This window comes from Ischnura elegans, chromosome 8, assembly GCF_921293095.1.
Source record: "Ischnura elegans chromosome 8, ioIscEleg1.1, whole genome shotgun sequence".
Classification (NCBI taxonomy): Eukaryota; Metazoa; Arthropoda; class Insecta; order Odonata; family Coenagrionidae; genus Ischnura; species Ischnura elegans.
The window spans coordinates 96,176,690-96,195,143 of record NC_060253.1 but is presented as its reverse complement, the minus strand read 5'-3'; the positions used below and the strand labels follow the sequence as shown (position 1 = coordinate 96,195,143).

Sequence of the window (18,454 nt, the reverse complement as noted above, 5' to 3'; positions counted from 1 at the left end):
AGAAACGGAAGGCTATAGATTGACGAATCCCAGGTTCAAATCCCGGGTGAGCTAACGGACACACCTAAATGAAATTCTCGCAATACGAGATGGCTCAGGGGAAGGAACATCCTCGAATTCATACGCCTTTGGCGAAGTCTGGGGTGAGCTCTACCCTCATCTTTCCAAAACAACCAGTGCGTTGAATCACTGACTGAAGGATCGTAAAATTTACGCAGAAAAGGCAAAAAATATATTCTTCCCCATTTTGTCTATTCTCCATCAGCTCTCCATCTGCTATTCGAATCTTAATCGAGAAGAAGTACCCTCTCAATTATTCAACCTTAAGGTTGGTTTGGACAGATAAAGCTTACTCCAGCATAAGCCCTAAAACTTTTCCAGAAACCCCTAACTCAGGTATTCCATTTCTGGAGAGGAGTTTACGTAAGCTCATATGTAACCCAGCCGTGAGCCACGGGAGGAGGGGAAAGGGGGCTCACTTGCACCCCCTGGCTCAAGAAAACAAATGAGAAATTATGTACCGACTACTTTTGAAATATGAATGGGGACAGTGCATGTAGAATAGGAGCAGATTGCATTTAAGAACAACTAAAAAAGTCTCTTTTAATAAAAGTAGTGTTGTTTTTCTGTTTAAACAAAAGCTTCATCGCCACACCTTGCAACATAACGCTTTAACTCCCCTACGGCAGAACTGAATGAACCCCACTGGCAATTTTTCTACCCGCGCCCATGGACCCACGGGATCAAAGTTATCTACATGAGAAAACGATTCTTCCGAATAATAATGGGGGGTGGGAAGTTGGAGGGATGACAGTGGGGTAATACACAAAAATTAAGCTGAAAAACTATGAAACAAACAATCGCGCATGCTCACTCACTCACCTACCAGATTTGCTCTAAGGAACAAATTTCCACGTAGGTCTCAACCACACACTCAGGTTTGCGAAGCTTCCGCTTACGCCAGTGACCCACTCACACCAAAGAAATAGACAAAAATATAAATCTAGGAAAATCACGCTGAATGGAAATCATGGGTGATTTATTTCTTTCAATTGCTAAACGTGATTTCCATCACCTATATTTTACCTATAAAGTTATTTACTTTTTTAATACATAAAAACTAAAGATATAATCACAAAAAGGTAATTCACCAGATCGATTGTTGAAGAGTTCACTTTGTGGAAATTCATTGTGTTAAGATGCAAACAGCTGTAATTTTATTTTCTACACTATTTTATTCGCTCGACCGGTTTCATCTTTACAAGTCATTATCAAGAGCTCTTGAAATGATGTGTAAACGCTAAAACCGGTTTAGTGAGAAAAATAGAGTGGAAAATCACTCTAGCTGTTTTTATCTTATTGAGCTAATTTACATTTCCGAAATGCATTGAGTCCGTTTGGACGCGATAACGCCAGTGAATTTTTCTGGAATCCATCAAGTAATCGAAGATTTTTCTCATTATTTATTAAGACGGTACACAGAGCTTATTACTTGGATGAAATCGCTCTTAAGAGTTCTCTCTGTGAGTCGAAATATCGCTACGCGAAAGACTGTGACCAAGAAAAGCGGTAGATAACGAGATACACACTATGCTCGAGTAATCACTCGCTGTTTATCATGAATGGAGCTTACGTATGCGGAGGTTTCCCTGGAGCGCTCAAGTTGATAATTTTGGGTCGGAGGCATGTCGCCATTTGGGAGAAGTTACGAAACGCATTATCGCCAAGTTTTCGATAAGTTTCATTGAAGAGGGCGGACTTGAGAAGAAGCGATGCATTTATATATGAAGTACGTTGAGCATCCAGGCTTTCCGACATTTTATTTAATACTCTGGATTTTTAAGGACATAAAATGTGCCATTTTCTGAAACAATTAATGCTAGACCTAAATTAAACGATAGTTTTAATTGCGCAATCTCACCCATTTTGAGATTTTGGGAAACAAATATACTTGCAATTTTTGATTAGTGTCGACGACGGGTTTCTCTTCGCCATCCCAAGCCCACCCAATCCTCATTGAGCAATGTACCTTGAAAGAATTAAATGAAACTTGTAGTTTACTTTTTATTGCGAAAATAAACAACGTTCTAGTGAAGGTACTAGCTAATCGATCTGATGATCGCATCATATTGCTGATGGCGCCGAAACGCGTACTTCACTTCCGCAATAGGAAAGTGGACAATTCAAAAAGTTTTATTTAATTAATTCATCATGTCCACTGCATCTCGCCTCATGCATTGAACTTGTTAGATATATTCTCCAAATACCATATTATGTATTTTACAAGTTCGCGCTTGATTCGCTGGTTGCTCATAAGAGTTTGAATCTTCTATTTATACCGTTTCATAGAAAAATTTAATGAATCAAAATTGAGGCAGCTTTTAAACAAGTAGTCACCAAAATTTTAAATTTAAGAAACCATGGAATGGAAGTGACAAGTGAAAGCTAAATAATAATCAAGACGTTTCCAGGGATTGCTGAGTATTTTTTGAGGTGCTATTCCTGAGATACTTCATCGACCCCCTTTGTTTGACTATTACGCTCCTCCAAAAAGGACAGGTGACAAAAGAATCGACCCCAAAAATCCAACGTCCACTCCAGGGCTATCGACCGCTTCGTAGCCGACTGCTCTTGGCTGCCAAAAAATTGCCACCAAAGCAGTTTTCGAATCGGCAGCCTAGGGATTAGCGGCGAGGTAGTCATCCCATCGCTAGACTTGCAGATATGGGGGTGCGGAAAAAAGAGGGAAGACGCCGTCGTCATCCTTTAGCTCCGACCTCCGACCACTTAGTACGTTTTATATCCGATTCAGTGGCGTAACAAGGACTTGGCTTTGGGGAGATGAGGGTGGGGAACAAATTGAAAAGCACACTATACCGGGTAATAATGCACGAGATTTTGCTTAATAGAATGAATGTATTTCATTTATTTATTCCGGTACCAACGAAAATAGAATCATTGGCCTTTTGCATGGGGCTTTCGAACTTAGCAATCAAACGTACACGACCATCCAGGCTCTGGATAGGGGCAAGCTACTCAGGAGGGACTGAAACCCGCGACCTCTTGTTTGGCATGCAAGGACATTAGCCCTCCACCACCGAAGCCGGCTATTTTAAAATAATATGGCTGCATATAATATTTTTTTACAGAAAGTAACATTTTTTCATCATAATGAAGCTGAAATATCATAATAGGTAGGCGAGACGAGAATTCTGAGAGGATTCTGGGGGTGAAGGGGTGGGTTCTATCTCCCTCGATGGTCCCATAGTTAACTCCACTGGTTAAGATAATTTTAGAAAAAACTGCCAGGAATTTGAACGAACGGATCGAAAAAAATACTATTATTGTTGTAGATTTATGGTTTTTTGGGAATATCCCGCGTCAGGTTATTAAAATGGCCGACGTTTCTTCTCCTATGCCGGAGACCTCATCAGGGCAAATGACCGTGTTGTCTTTATTTCGCATCAATTTATAGGTGGTGGGTGGTGGTAGGGAGTTTTAGGTGGTAGGGAGTAGGGTAGGGAAACTCCCTACCACCACCCACCACCTATAAATTGATGCGAAATAAAGACAACACGGTCATTTGCCCTGATGAGGTCTCCGGCATAGGAGAAGAAACGTCGGCCATTTTAATAACCTGACGCGGGATATTCCCAAAAAACCATAAATATACAAACGTGGACCGCGAAACCTTTAGTAATTTGACTATTATTGTTATTAAACAAATTGTAACGAGTAGACCATGTGGTGGGGCGGCTACATACTACACTAAAACATATGAAGTCCAAAATAAAAAATAAAAAAGCTAATTACAAAAATGCAATACGACATTCACAATTCCATTGTTTTCAACCTCATCGTAGAAACCTGAGAATTAATTGGGAAGGCTTCAATATTTCCTCGGGTAGAAAAATTTCTCTTCCCCGATGTATGAAGGAAAGTTTTTGCGTATTTGAGAGAGTATCTGCCTCGAAGGCTCTATCTTAAAATTATGATCCTTCCTCGTCAAATAACTAGGTCCTTACAATGTGTTTGATAGGTCCCTCCACACAGGATCACCAATGCATACCCAAATTGATACCCTTAATTCGTGCTTCTCTCCCTCTTTACTCTAGCTATCTCTGTAGCAATTGCCGTCCTATTAAAATTTCCCAAGGCTTTAAAATACATCTACAAGACAATAACAACATTGCTGAAAATCTTATAACCTATGATCACTACAGGGATTTTGATGTGAGAATTTTATATTCAACTAGGACACGGTGGCTAGGTGGATAGAGCATTTGGTTCCTTTCCGATGGTTTCCAAATATCGGAGGTTCCCAGCTGAAAACGATTTGTTAAATGAGTACATTTTGTACAGCAAAATCTCTTGATTCGCAGGGTGGTCAAAAGTATTTTTAGTCTTATATTCATACTCTTCAAGAGAAAAATAATTAGTCATAATTGAGGCATTCTATAAGCAAGTAATAACCTGAATTTAAAATTTGATGAAAATGCTCTTGAAATAATCTTTCCATTCACCAAAGAAAAGCACGGAAAAGCTGGTAATTACGGGAAGTCTATAAAATAATCGTAAATACCAACAAAATTATTTTTTAAGCTGCCAAGAAATGTTTGCAAGGACAGGTGTGCGTTTATTTTATTTATTTTTACAGTTACTTATTATTTTACAGTTATTATTACTTTATTGCATTACGGAGCCTTTTATGCCGAAATAAGCCATTGAAGGAGAAAATTTTGATAGAAAAATCCTACGCATTTTCCTTCGACTGCGTGGTAAATACCAAAATTCGTCAATATCAATAATCTATGCCCATAACTTGCTCTTTCTAGGCCATCAATACCTATTGTTATTTTCACATTGCATCGAGGAAAAGCGAACCTAGGTCAACACTAATTACACTCATCATCTTACGGGACCGGTACTGGTGGGCCCTGGCTTTCCCGTCCAGGTGATTTTTCTCTCTTCACAATGGGTTTGAATTTTCATTCGCAATTCAAACGGCCGCCTATCTACCAACTTGATCATATTATACAACATACCAAAGAGATGTTCATCATATTTCTTTTCTTTGGCAGCCAAGTCGAGTGAAGAAATGCGGTGGGAGTACACTGGGCCTCCATGGTACACTGAACTCTCCGATGTCCAGGTAAATATATACTTACTTGAGATTTCAAATACTTTATCGGTGATGCAGAAACGTATTAATCTGAACATGCTAACTAGAATGTGTTTTTGACGTGCAGTGTGTTTTACACTGATGAAATGTTGGGGAAATGATGAAAACAATCTCTACCAATATTATTATGCATGGTTTTATGTGATGCATTTTTTACCGATTGTGTGCATTCGTATAAGGGATTTAAAATAATCGGCGTCAAATTCTCTTTTATCCTGGAAAATTAATTATGAATCGATCTTAATGTAAACAATCCCCACATTATACGCTCGCTTTTTTCAACAGATCCTTGGAAAAAGTCCAGTCGTAGCTGTGCAGTGAAATACTTTCCTTGGAAAATTTTAAAATTCGGGGATGATAATATTCTGAAATATGAATATAAATTATATACATAATAATATTCTGAGATATAAAGTCTGATCTGTTTCTCGATTCTAAAAATGTAAAAATACTATAATTTAAGCTTGAACGAATAGAGACGAAGAATCATTGGCCAACAAGTAAATTAATATGTTTTTACATGGTTCAATATATCGATTTGAGGAGCTTTTCCGACGAACAAACTGAATTCCATGCTTCGGAATCGTTCTTCAGAAATGATTCAAGAAGAAACTAACGTATATTGTGTACAATCATGACTAATGGATCAATTTGTAATTAACGTAACTGGGTTTTAGGACACCATTGGACGCTACCACAAAAATATATTTTTGGATTAAAACGCATTTGAAAACGCTGCAGAAAGGTAAGACTCAACACCAAACTTTTTCCTATTGGTCCCACGAACAGATAGCCCTACCGGAGGAAATCAACATTATTTTCTTCTCACAATGTGAGAGTGGAAGGTCATGGAAGCACACAAACACTACGTTGGAGTTGAAGTCGATAAAAGAGGAGAGAACATGTAGAGGAGGCATTTTGAGATGAAAGAGCGGATAAGAGGGTCGAAAATACCTTGCAGACTATTTTTGTATTCATTATCAGCCTTTAAATCTCCACCACATGGATAGTTGGGAAGACGAACAAATGAAGAATACGATGGTCAAGAATACGATGATCATGTCGCCGACGACGGCTGAAAATCTTCATGAATGGCGAATAGAAGGGGTTTACAATTAACCCTTTCAAAAATATATTAAGCGCTTCTGGGAGAAATTAAATTTAAATATTTCTCAATTTAAAAAAGGTGAACAATTTCTATTCAATCATAGTTATTATGGCAGCCACATTGGTTAAAATTTATAGCACAAAAGAACACGTAATTTAAATCTTTCCTGAATAGAGCTGAAAAAGTATACATACTTATTTGATGTTACTTAGAAGCAACATTGGGTTATAAAGGGCTGAAGGCTGATTAATGCAAGACAAATGAAAGGCTTCTTTAATACTATTAAACAAAGAGATTTTTTTGTTGACACTAGAACTCAAACGGCATTCCTTTGGCATTCCGTCATTAGGACACTAATTGTAAGTAGTGTAGAAATATATGGGCTATTCCCTATGCTTGGTTCTAACCTTGCATGTAAAAGCTTGTGTTAAATACTAACCATTAGAAAATTTTAGCTTTTTATATCACTATTTTGATATGGAGTTTTTCCTGGAGCGCTGCATTCTTGGAAGGAGTTCACATCACCTGCACGAATGTGCTCGTGGAAGTATTCTTCTATCTATTCTTATACGTATAAAAAGTGGATGTCTGATTGTCTACGGCGTTACCATATGGCTGCACGGATTCCGATAAAAGTTAGTAGGTAGGTGCATCATGCTCTCAAACCTCGTGGTGCTTCTTTTGGTTGCGGACGACGGGTCCTTTGCGTCATTTCCTCATTGCCGTTCGTTATGTCACGTCATACAACTTCTGCGGTTGGACATCCTGCCAGGTAGGCCTCTTGACACGCTCAAAGAGAAAACATAAAAATCCTGATCTATGACCATGAATTCCATGTCTAAGTTTCCCAAATATCTGGGTACTATCCCTTCCGAGCTACGCCGGGTGGCCTACTAGTGATTGGTAATTACTTTTCGGGTTAATGCCGCGTTGACTCATTTTGTTGCACGACAATATCGGGCGCATTCCAGCTCTTCGCACCGTCTTCGGATCCAACAAAAATATACTTCGGGTCCAAGAACGGATGAAGAAGGCCCCGGATGATGCAGGTGATGAAGGTTGCAAAGCAAAGGAATCATGTAGGTGGTAAAAGATAAGTTGATGGAATAATAGGATGGAGAGCTGCGACAAAACATTCTTCGGATTGATGACTGTTGACAGGCAAGTACCCATAAATTTGCTCCAGAGGTTATTGGAAGGTATCCGAGCTGCCTGTGATGCTGTTTTGTTGCCAGGGCGCACGCATAAGAAAATTTAACATTTTATTAAGTTAACTAGACATTTCGTTTGCATAATGCTGAATGTCAAATTCGTCGTTCTTTCTTGACAGAAATTATGAAATATGGAATTATAAAATGAATTGCCGGCATCGGTGGGGGTGGGGTTAAGTCTTCGCCTGCCAAACCGTAGGTCGTGGGTTCGAATCCCGCCTGGGTAGGTGACCCCCACCTAGGGCCTGGATGTTTGTGCTGTACTTTGTTAGTGTTGGAAACCCTCGTTGTAAAAGGCCGTTATGTGCTGTTTACGGGGAAGTTGAAAATAAATAAATAAATATAACGATATCGAAAAAGGGAAGAAGGGAGAATATTTGCCCGGGGGCTAATGGTCTCCTCAGTAGATGTATCGCGGTTAGCCGAAACAATGGAAAAAAAATTTCAAAGGGGCTGAAGTCCCCAGAGTCCCCTGGAAAGTGCCTGGTTCTTTGCATTAACTTCTCACAGAGCATTTGATCCTTCCATTATTTTTACCGCGCCCACTTTTAGACTTCAATCGTTGTCACAGCTTCGCGCTATGCTCCATCATTGGTTGGACGCATCACTCCACTGAACTCTCCGATCAGCTAAGCTTAGTTTCTTCATTTTTACATCATTCATGCGCAATAATTGAATAATAACTACGAGCCCAGTGGCGCAGCGAGGGGGGGGGGGGGTTTGGGGATAACCCCTCCCCCCCCCAGAGCTCAGAGAAATTTTAATTATAATCCATTTAACTTAATTGGATTGATATTACTAATAGAATAATGTAAGGATTAATAAAATATCCCTCAGAAAGCCGTAAAGCTCATCATTTTGAACCATTTATCTTAAAATTTCGCAATTTATTAATCTCGCAGTTACCGCTTATCCTGGTGGATATTCCATACCCCCCTCACACCCCGGTATTTGTTGCACCTAACCCCCCCCCCCCCCCAGCCTTAATTCCTAGCTGCGCCCCTGTACGAGCCTGACTGTTAATGATGACAGCGACATGTTAAGAGATGAGAAAAACCTTAATAATGACTTGTAGAGATTTATGGCGATCAAACCAATATTGGGATCACTTAACTAAAGAGGCTATAGAGATAAGACTGGAAAATTAAAATGTCCACAGAGACACCGGATCTTCGGTCAGCAGCTCTTGGAATCGAACTCTGAAAAGATTTATGATTGCCAGAGCCAAGTCTACGCTGGTCCACGGTCCTACGCCACAACAATCAGGACTCGACCAATCCCGTCCCTCCTGATGCTGAGCTTCAACGGTAACCTCAAATATTTATTCTTTAGCCTTGAGAATGGGTGACGATACGGAACGCGAAACGTCGGCGCTCTTACATTCTCTTACCCCTGCGGAAACTCAAGTAAAGTATATTTATTGACCTGGCGAGAGTAAAAACCTCGGTAAACAAATGAAAATTCCTGCGGAACGTTGGAAAGTGAAGTTATTTGCAAGTGCTTCTCTTGCAGGTGAAGGTGCTGGAGTCGCTGAACACAGACTTGAAGATGGACATCGAGGAGGGGAGGCGTGTCAGGACCCTGAAGGCCCTGCGCGAGCTGGGCGTTAGCCCAATGCCCACTAGGGGACAGGTCCACGCCTCCATGGTCGCTTGCATCGAGGACGTGAAGAAATTGAGGAAGCAGATCAAAGCCAAGGAGGAGAGCCGCCTGGGCAATTGGTCCAAGTACGAAGACGGTTCATGCCACGTGATGGAAGGGCCGGAGAAGGAGGATGAGGAGCAAGCCGCTGCGCAAGACGAGACCTTGTTGACGGTTTACGAGTACGACGAGCCAGAGGTAGCGGAGGAAGAGGCGTCGTGGCACTGCAAGGGCTCAACCACACCGCCGACGGACGCATCGACCAAAAGCGAGTACAGCGAGGCGTGTCCAGACATATGCTTCCTACCTGAGACGAGGTGAGCTGCAAATACAAGATGTAAATGTAAAGGAGGATACAATTATCCTGGAATTGTTTGGAAGTATTGGGGAAGGAAAGGTAACTCATTCACACAAGAGTTCACACTATATGCAATGTAAGGTCAAAGGCTGGACGGTCGATTAATTCCCAACCTCATAATTAGCATTCTTAGCTCTGAAGAAGACATTCAATTTTTCGAATCGTCGGCCGAGAATTAAAAATTCAGTTCATTATGAACGATTTAAAGAACCGATTCATTTCCACGAATCAAATCCCATGAACCGAATCCACCAAATGAACCAAAATTCCCACCTCTAGTGTGAACCACTCAACCATAGCGCTACCGGTCAATCGAAGAACGGTTGAATGGGTTCGCAAAACCAGACTTTTTAAGTAAGCCTTTGAACGTACATTACATATAACATGAGTTCTTACGTGAATGAGTGTCCCTTCCTTCCCTCATACGTCCAAACACTACCACGATAATAGTATCCTCCTTCCTTAGAATTTCCTTCCTTAGAATTCATTTTTCTGCCTCGTAGATCGGTACGCGTCAGGTCAGACTCGTGCAGGATTGGACAGAGAACTTTTACAATACAACAGAAAAATTAAGGCATAAAATAAGGCATGGTATAGCATCTGAAGGAGGAGATCGACAGCTGAGGTCATTTGCGTCATGAGGGAAGCGTATGAAAGGAAGGGTGGAGAGAAACCCGGCGTCGGCATTAGGCTACTCTTCAAAATAGGCGCCAAGGGGACCATGGTTTATCGTCCCTTCCGACGGACGGAGTGATGCGCTTGAAATGTCCTCCGCACAACATTCAAGCAGGAATAGGGCAGTATCTGAAAATTCTCTGCCGTCGCCGGGATTTGAACCCGAGCCCAAGGGGTTGGAAGGCAAGACTCTAGCCACCACGCAAACCAGATGTCCACATAAAATAATACGACCTGGGTTCCAAAGATTGATCGTCATGAGGAGGATATGCGGTATCACGTCTCTAGTAAATAAATACATAAATGCCCACAATTACGGTGTGGGATGGGGTAGGATGGAAGACACTCATAGTATCATGGGCCATAATATAAATGAGTGAAAACGCTTGTTAGGGAGAAATAAACAAAAGCGCGTAAAAAAACCAAGACGATTCTATCACCCAAATAAGGATGAAAATATATCGAACAACTTGATGGCCGAAGTCTGATCAGTAATTTCAACAGTATATATAGTATAGTATTTCGTTACTACTGAGAGACTAATGGGTGCAGATAGGAGTGCACCTAACTAGGAGGAAGAAATCTACGACCACGGACAGCAGGCCATTACTAGAGCAACAAATGACTGCAAATGACTACATACTGCTTCGCGCCGCGAAGACCATATTGATCCACGAAAACACTTAGGTATTCAAATCACCGCGAGTAGGTGACAATCACCCGGGGAAAGAAAAGGACTTCCGAGTCACCTTTTAAGTAAGGGTTGCCAACCCATCCGGACTGGGTAAGGAGCCACCAGAATAGCGTAAAACATGCATCTTATTCCAAGGATTAACTTGGTGGACCATATTCGATCATAGTGAAACAATACACTCACCAGTGTTCAACAGAAAATCTCCACAAATGATAACGCTAATCTTCTGCAATATATTTACCGTCTACTGGCAGTGAAAGAAATTACGACCAAATATATGAAACTATTTGATCTACCTATGATATTATCTCATTCCATCCCATTTAACGGCTTAGATCACGAGATATAAACTGGATAATGATGGAGTATGTCCCTGGAAGGCGATCGAGTCATTTTTCAGGGGAATCTCTTAAAAAGTTATGAGTATGAAGCTTCGAGACAGCGTAAGAATATTGAAATCACAATTACTTTAATTTTTCTAGGTTTTCAGACAATATTCCCTATTTTCCAGACCAATACTATGACCTCTTACAGTTCTTGGACGATAAAACCAATCTTCTGACTATATAGAGCATCATTATGACCCTACCTCAGATGGCTTTGAGGCCTCTCAAGATACATTACCGCTCCCGGGGAAATGACTTTCCAAAGTCAGTTCACATGAAAAGAGTGGATACTGTGCTCGTGCATTGGTTTGTACTGATTCCCAGAAGACTTAGTTGGATTGTAAGTTTTCTCGCCATTCTAAGAGTCAACTTGACTTATTCTATCAACCAAAGTTTTATCCCTTGAACTCCGAATGCTCCGCCAACTTCACCGACTCATTTTGGGATGCAATCGCAGAAAATACGAGGTAAAAGTTAATTTAGTGGTCCTCATATGAGGAAAGCATCGTTTGTCTACAGAGAAAATAATTATTTCAGGCCATTATGCATTTGATCGAAGCCCAAGGCATTAACGATTACTTTGCCGGCGTGGGTATCCATGTTCCCTGCGGGCTTTTGAATTTTCATGATAATTATGGGTCGCATGGGTAGATTTCTCTGCCAATATTTTCCCTATCCATTTTTATCATTCAGCTGTCTCAATTAATACACGCCCATAAAGACCTACAGCAGATTGCCTCCGCATAATGGAAACGAGGGACGCAGAATCGCACTATTACTAGGTACAAAAGCACCCTCACCTGCTAAAAGTTTTTTCTTGTGACACCAAACGTCGCCGAAAAATAGGAAACATTCCTATTTTGGAGATCCAAGAATATCATTTTAATCCACGGATAGCCATTGTAAATGCACCGAACGACGCCCACAAGTTATTTTTTCGTACCAAACGAGTGATCCCAAGTAAGTAAATAAATGGTAGTGACCGCACTATTTTTTATTTTTGATAAATTTCTCGTCATGGATGGTACCTTAGTAATTATTGCCACCGCATCTCTTCAACGAGAGGAAAAAATATCCCTGGTATATACGACACGACAGACTGGACATGTGTAAATAAATGCTATTTTTGATCATTTTTTAACACTTTTGTTATAATCAACACAGAAGTAAACATGTTATCACTGGAAAGCTTAAGTTTAATTGAAAAAACAGTCAACATTTTACTTCGTAGAATTTTAAGTTTTTTATTTATAATTATACACACATATTAAAGAGTGACAACGTTTGGATTTTTATCTATGGCATACGACGCGAAGTAGTCAAAATGCAAGATTGATTTTTTACACATTTTACAACCAGCACTTGCTTGAAATATGCCGAAAAAATGTATAAAGAAATGAAGATGTACTTGTAAAAAACAGTCATCAAGAAAAATATTTTTAGTTTTTAGTGTTTATATGTGTTGCTGTATTAATGAGTATGTCTAATTACAAATAAATAACTATTAAGTTAAGCAATTTAGAAGAAGTTAAGCTTTAACATCCAAAAACGGTCATTCAAGAAGGCCTCAAGAATTTAAAACAACATTACATTAGAATATTTTCACTGCGTAGGTAGTAATTCTGATGAATATTTAATCCATTTTGTGACACGCTTTTGATCAGGGAACCCTGGGATTGACCGTCAACATGATATTCACATGCCCGATCCCTATCATAAATTTTTTACGATGTCATCTCGCGTCCTCATTCTTCCTGAATTCGTCCACTCTTCACAATTTTGTCTTGTTTCCTTTGCAAAGAAAATTCTCCGACCATATCTTTCTTACGTGAAAAACCGAAGAGAGAGGTTCATACTTTCCAACTTATTAGGTCACGCGAAAGCACGTCGATCCGAGTGCGTCACAAACTTTAGGGCTCAAATTCAACTTTTCCGAAAGGAATGGAAAATGATGAATGCAAATCGCATTTTCGTATGATGAGGTGTGGAGTCTCCAGAGATCATATGCGAGGCCTCAACTATGAGGAGAAAAGTTACATAATAACCGGAATGCGTAAGAGGAGTATGAGTGGAACTGGTAGTAAGATGCTTGCTCATCAAAACTCAAATGAAACGAGGAATGTGTGTGCCTTCGGCTTGGGGAAGAGGACAGTGTCTGGAGAAGCAGAAGAGCCTCTGACGATAGACGAAAGTGCGGTTATCTCCTCATTTCCATTTACAATTCTCAAGATATGAGCAAAAAAGAGGCCGCTGCTATGCGGTAGGAGCATTAAACTCGTGACCAAGAAACAGTACACTCGTGATAAACATTCATGTGGGCAGTGGCACTCTACGACTTAGAAACTTGGGCCATTGGAAAAAAATCAAAAAAGAATATGAGTTGAGGTATTCGATATCTGGTGCAGGAGGAGGGTGCTGAAGATAAAGTAGACAGGGCGAGAAACGAAGAGCAGATGCAAGGAGACTGAATATAAGAGGACCAATTCCATCCCACAGAAGGCTGATTTCTGTTGCCACTTCTATCGCATTTTAATTGAATTCCAAAAATGTCCGCGGCGCGGTGACGAGCGCAATGCGATCCAATTTTTCACATTATTTTGCAGTATTGTCTGTGATAATGCGAAGCATAGCATTGAAGAGCTATGAATTTGATAAGTACCATCATCACCGATGTAAACTTAGGTCGACACTCCTCGTCATGCTATATTTTCCCGTGAAACTCAGATCAATTTGTGCGTCAGCGACGCGAGTTGCGACTTTTGTAACCTATTTAAATGCGCGGTGGTCGACAACACATTTTAAGGCGGACTGGAGGATCCTCTTTTGTAGTATTCTTGAGCAGAAGTATGGTATTTGGAGGAGGCGACTAACAGTTGATATCGTTTGCTCCATTAGGGAAGAATAGGGAAGGAAGGGTGGAGAGAAACCCGGCGTTGGAATTAGCTAACTCTTAATGAAAGGCGGCAAGGGGCACGGCTTAGCATCCCATCAGACGGACGGAGTACGACACATAAGGCACTCTAGCAAGGGTCGGACAACTTCTAAAAAACCTATTTTATAGTAGTTAAGCAGTAACAATTTAAAACAAGGCAACAACGCATAGCTCATCCTTTGTAAATCATGACTTTCGCTATTGACATTGAAAACAGGTAAACATGAATGGCATTATAGATTATAGAATGGCAAGATTATAAATGCCCCGCGGCAATGAAATCTACCAAAACGACGATTTTCGTCTTTTTGGTTTATTTTCAGTGAGAGGAACAATGTAAACATTTCCTTGCATGAAAAACTTAGAAATATTTTTTACATACAGCATACCTAACTTCAATATTCATGTACTCTTATAAATCTCAGAAATTGAAATCTACCTTTCGGCCATTTTAAAAATCAAGGAATGGGTAAAATTTAGTTTTTAAAGCTACTTATAATGCGAATACATTGTTCTCTCTATAAAAAATAAGTGAAGTGCACCAATTAAATATTTTCCTCTTGACGAGATGAAGAAGACGACCGTTTCGCCATTTTCATAGTTTTTCGCGTGTTCTTCTTCACTCTTTCGACTATAAAAGCTAAACGTTTTCGTTTAAAGAATGTTAAATGATTCATTATTGTAGTCGAATAAACAACGAGGAAAACGATGTAAGACACGACCATATATAGCTTCGTCAGAATTTCATACAAATGCTTAAAGCTCAGCGTTCTACCCTTTCTGCGGCGACCTTGTAATAGAAATTCTATTCTCGTATTGACCATCCTATTTAATTATATTATCATATTTACCTTATTCAAATTTCTTAATAACTATTCACTGAGTTGCATGCTGATCACGATTACGGGTTTACCTTTTTTGATACTTGTTCTTTAACGAAATTTGACTAACAGATTATAGTCACGTAAAGATGGCTATTAAAAAGCCTCAGCAGTTAGAAAATGTGTAAAATATCAATCCCGGGAGCGCTAATAATTAAGGAGAACGATTAGAATATAGGTTTAGGTTTATATAGGATAAAACTGTGCGGCTTTTTTTCCCCAAAACGAAGATTAAAAGGGAAATGCCGCAACCAATAATTCATCAAGTTTACGTTTTCTTATTACCACATATTATTGGAAATGAAATCGTTCCTCTTGGGGCAACACTACTAGGGCACAATTTGCACGCGACTACGAACTCGATTTTAATTAAAAACCAGATGAGGCAGGATCGAGGATAAAATATATTTTTTATGAGTAAAAAATTCTCTCCCTAGAGTACGTCCAAAAATGTGTGCACAAAGGATATCTATGAGCGCGGATTGCACATGAAACACTCACCATAGCAACGGTATTCCTCTAATGGGTGGCATACATTGAGTTGCATCAATGGTTACGTAGGTACATGCATATCGAGTTGATTAGTTTACCGTTATCAGGTTTATCTCCATGAAGCCATCCACTAAAAAGTCTTCCGCTGTAACGCACATAACTGGACTTCAGATGCTCGCCTCTTGAAAATTCCGTTCTCTCTCATTGAGTATTCAAAAAGCCTTTGTGTTTCAGAATATAGGGTCTCAGGCCTTCGCGTTATTTTGCCATGTAATCTCCAAGACATTGGGTGATCCATATTCTTTTTTCGCCCCAGTTTCATCTTTCCCTATCCATCACCACTTTTTTGGAGCAGCCGTCAAGGTAAGACAAAAAAGCGGCGAATAGCTTTTTTGTGCGAGTTAAAACGGGCAGGACATAAGAAGCAGATGTGATAAAAAATGTCCGTTTATAGGCCTTTATCCTTAATCCAAGAGAGCACGTAGCCACCCAAGAAAGAACCCAGTAAAAATCTATAATTCACGCAACAACACGTTCTGCGAAGTCGAAGATCGCGATATCCTAACTGCTGCGATGAAGGCCACGCAAGCTAATGAAAAAATGGAAAGGCCACCTGGAATATTTACACGGACCAATAAGATACTGATGTAGTTTTAAAGTAGAATTAAAGTTATTATACCGCTTATATTACAAAGATGCAGTAATAGAATTATTTACAGGGCTAAAGTCTAATCTTCAAATAATTTACCGTACTTTGCAGGTACGTGGCTTGAAATTTGCTTCGCGGGGGTGATTGGGTGGTTACCGTGCTGTCTGTACCAGTAATTTTTGTCAATGCGTATGTATCGGCAAACCATAAATTTCAATACATAATCTCGACAAATATTTTGCATAGCTATTAAATTTATGTTCATCCCTGTCATTTTAACCAAAACGGCTATAATTATCATGGCTTGATCGCATCGGCGTTTCTTTCTGAATTTTGCCTGAAAAAAATAAAAGTTTAAAATTTTTCGAAGCATTTTCAACTTCAGGGCTCTGCGAATAGTGGCGAATTACGAAGGAGATTAATTATCGATATATTTCCTCTAAGTGATTCGAAGGCAGTCATTATGTGATGTAACTGTATCGTAAAATGAAGTGGTAGAGAATAAATGATACTGGTCTAGTGGTCTCCTCAGCAGATGTATCGCGGGAAGTAACCAAGAGGTAAAAAATTCGAGGGGGATGCATCCCCTTGAGACATAGCAATGTAGCTGGTTCAACATTTTGACTTCTCACAGAGCATTTAACCCTTCCGAAATCTTTCAATTATTTTGCCCTCTTCCAATCCTATACCTCAATCGTTGTTACAGCTCCGTGCTAAGTTCCATGATCGCCAAACAGTCCTACAATTGGTTGGACGCATTACTCAACTGAACTCTCCAATCAGCTAACTTTACTGTCTTCTCTTTTGCATCCTTCATAGCATGCATAACAAATCTCACTCAAGGCTTTCCTTTGTGGAATTAATACTACAATTCTACACTCTACTCCGCAAACCGCCTTAATACGCGTGTTGGGGGTAGGGGTGTTCTGACACCAGCTTTTACAAAAAAAATAAATACGAGTACCAATTTATGCCTAGTAATTATTTAAGTCCTTTATTGTTCGAGAAAAGCGATTTCCTATGGCTATCCGTTTGTCAAAATATCACTCTTAATTTATCGTTTCTGTCAGACCTAGAAATTTTGTCAGGTTCTAAGGCAATGTTCTCCGTGTTGCTCTGAAAGACAGTGGCGCAGCGAGGGGGGGGGTTTGGGGGATAACCCCCCCCCCCCCCAGAGCTCAGAGAAATTTTTAAGTTTAATCCATTTTACTTAATGGATTAACATTACTTATAGAATAGTGTTAGGGTTAATCAAATATCTCTCATAAAGCGGTAAAACTAGTCATTTTGAACCATTAATCTTAAAATTTTTCTGATGGAGGGCCCCCGTAACTCCCACTTACCCACTTACATCAATTTTAGCTTTCACGTAGCCTCCAAGTAACATGCTCGCTGCGTATTCACATACGTAGCGAGTTCAAACGCTTCCACTGGGTCTTGTCCTGGCGTCTTCAAATCAAGATACCAGCCAGCCCTCGTGGTCGCGTGCGCGAAATGGTAAAAAGCCTCTGTACCCTAGTACGCTTGCACACTGGAATTAAACCGTTAGGAACTTGAATGCCGCATACCTCCCTGATTTTAATCACCGCTTTTGTTCTGGGTCAGGTGGTGTGAATGGTGCGGGGAATGCAACACCCACTGCCCAGCTTTCTTGCCGCCACCCGTCTGCGAGGAAGAAGATGGAGAAAGCAAGGAGGAAGGCGATAAAGAAAGGTACCTTTTAAGATTTAAATTCCATAACTAGCGCATTTAGAGTAATTTCATTTTCGAATACAACAATACATTAATTTTCGCAAGTATTTTTATTATAAAAAGGGATTGAAAATCAAAGCAATTTCTACCAATAAGAGAGCGAATAATTTTAAAATTACGATAAAATACATATATAAAATTACCTAAAATTAATTTTGAAATTGGATGAAATAAATTTCAAATTATTTTCCGTAATTATGTCAAATTGTAATGCTTAAAATTAAGTGAAATTCTTTTCAAAAGAATTTAATTTTCGAGACATGACCCTAGGTTTTGTGAATTCATCCCTGCGGATCCAAAAGCATGATGAATTAAGTCCAGTCAATAAATTAAAATGCTCATTCAACATTTCCTTGTGTAACAGAAGCCAACGAGCGGGGATTCCCAACCATGCTCAAATAATTTACTCCCTCAGTGTTCTACAGGATGAGTTAATTTAAAAGAGATGACCTTTTTTCCTTAAATTTGAGCGGCATACGACGCGTTTCGAACG

At 39.8% G+C, this 18,454-nt stretch overlaps 1 protein-coding gene across 2 annotated transcripts in view; it reads left to right on the top strand.

The window, feature by feature from the left end:
• The window catches only part of LOC124164288, a 111,134-nt gene that overhangs the window by 5,044 nt on the left and 87,636 nt on the right, over positions 1-18,454 (top strand). For both annotated transcript variants that reach the window (XM_046541535.1, XM_046541534.1), the window contains exons 3-5: positions 5,082-5,152; positions 9,014-9,459; positions 17,815-17,922. In XM_046541535.1, the coding sequence (XP_046397491.1) occupies positions 5,082-5,152; positions 9,014-9,459; positions 17,815-17,922 (625 nt within the window). The remainder of the gene's footprint in view (positions 1-5,081; positions 5,153-9,013; positions 9,460-17,814; positions 17,923-18,454) is intronic.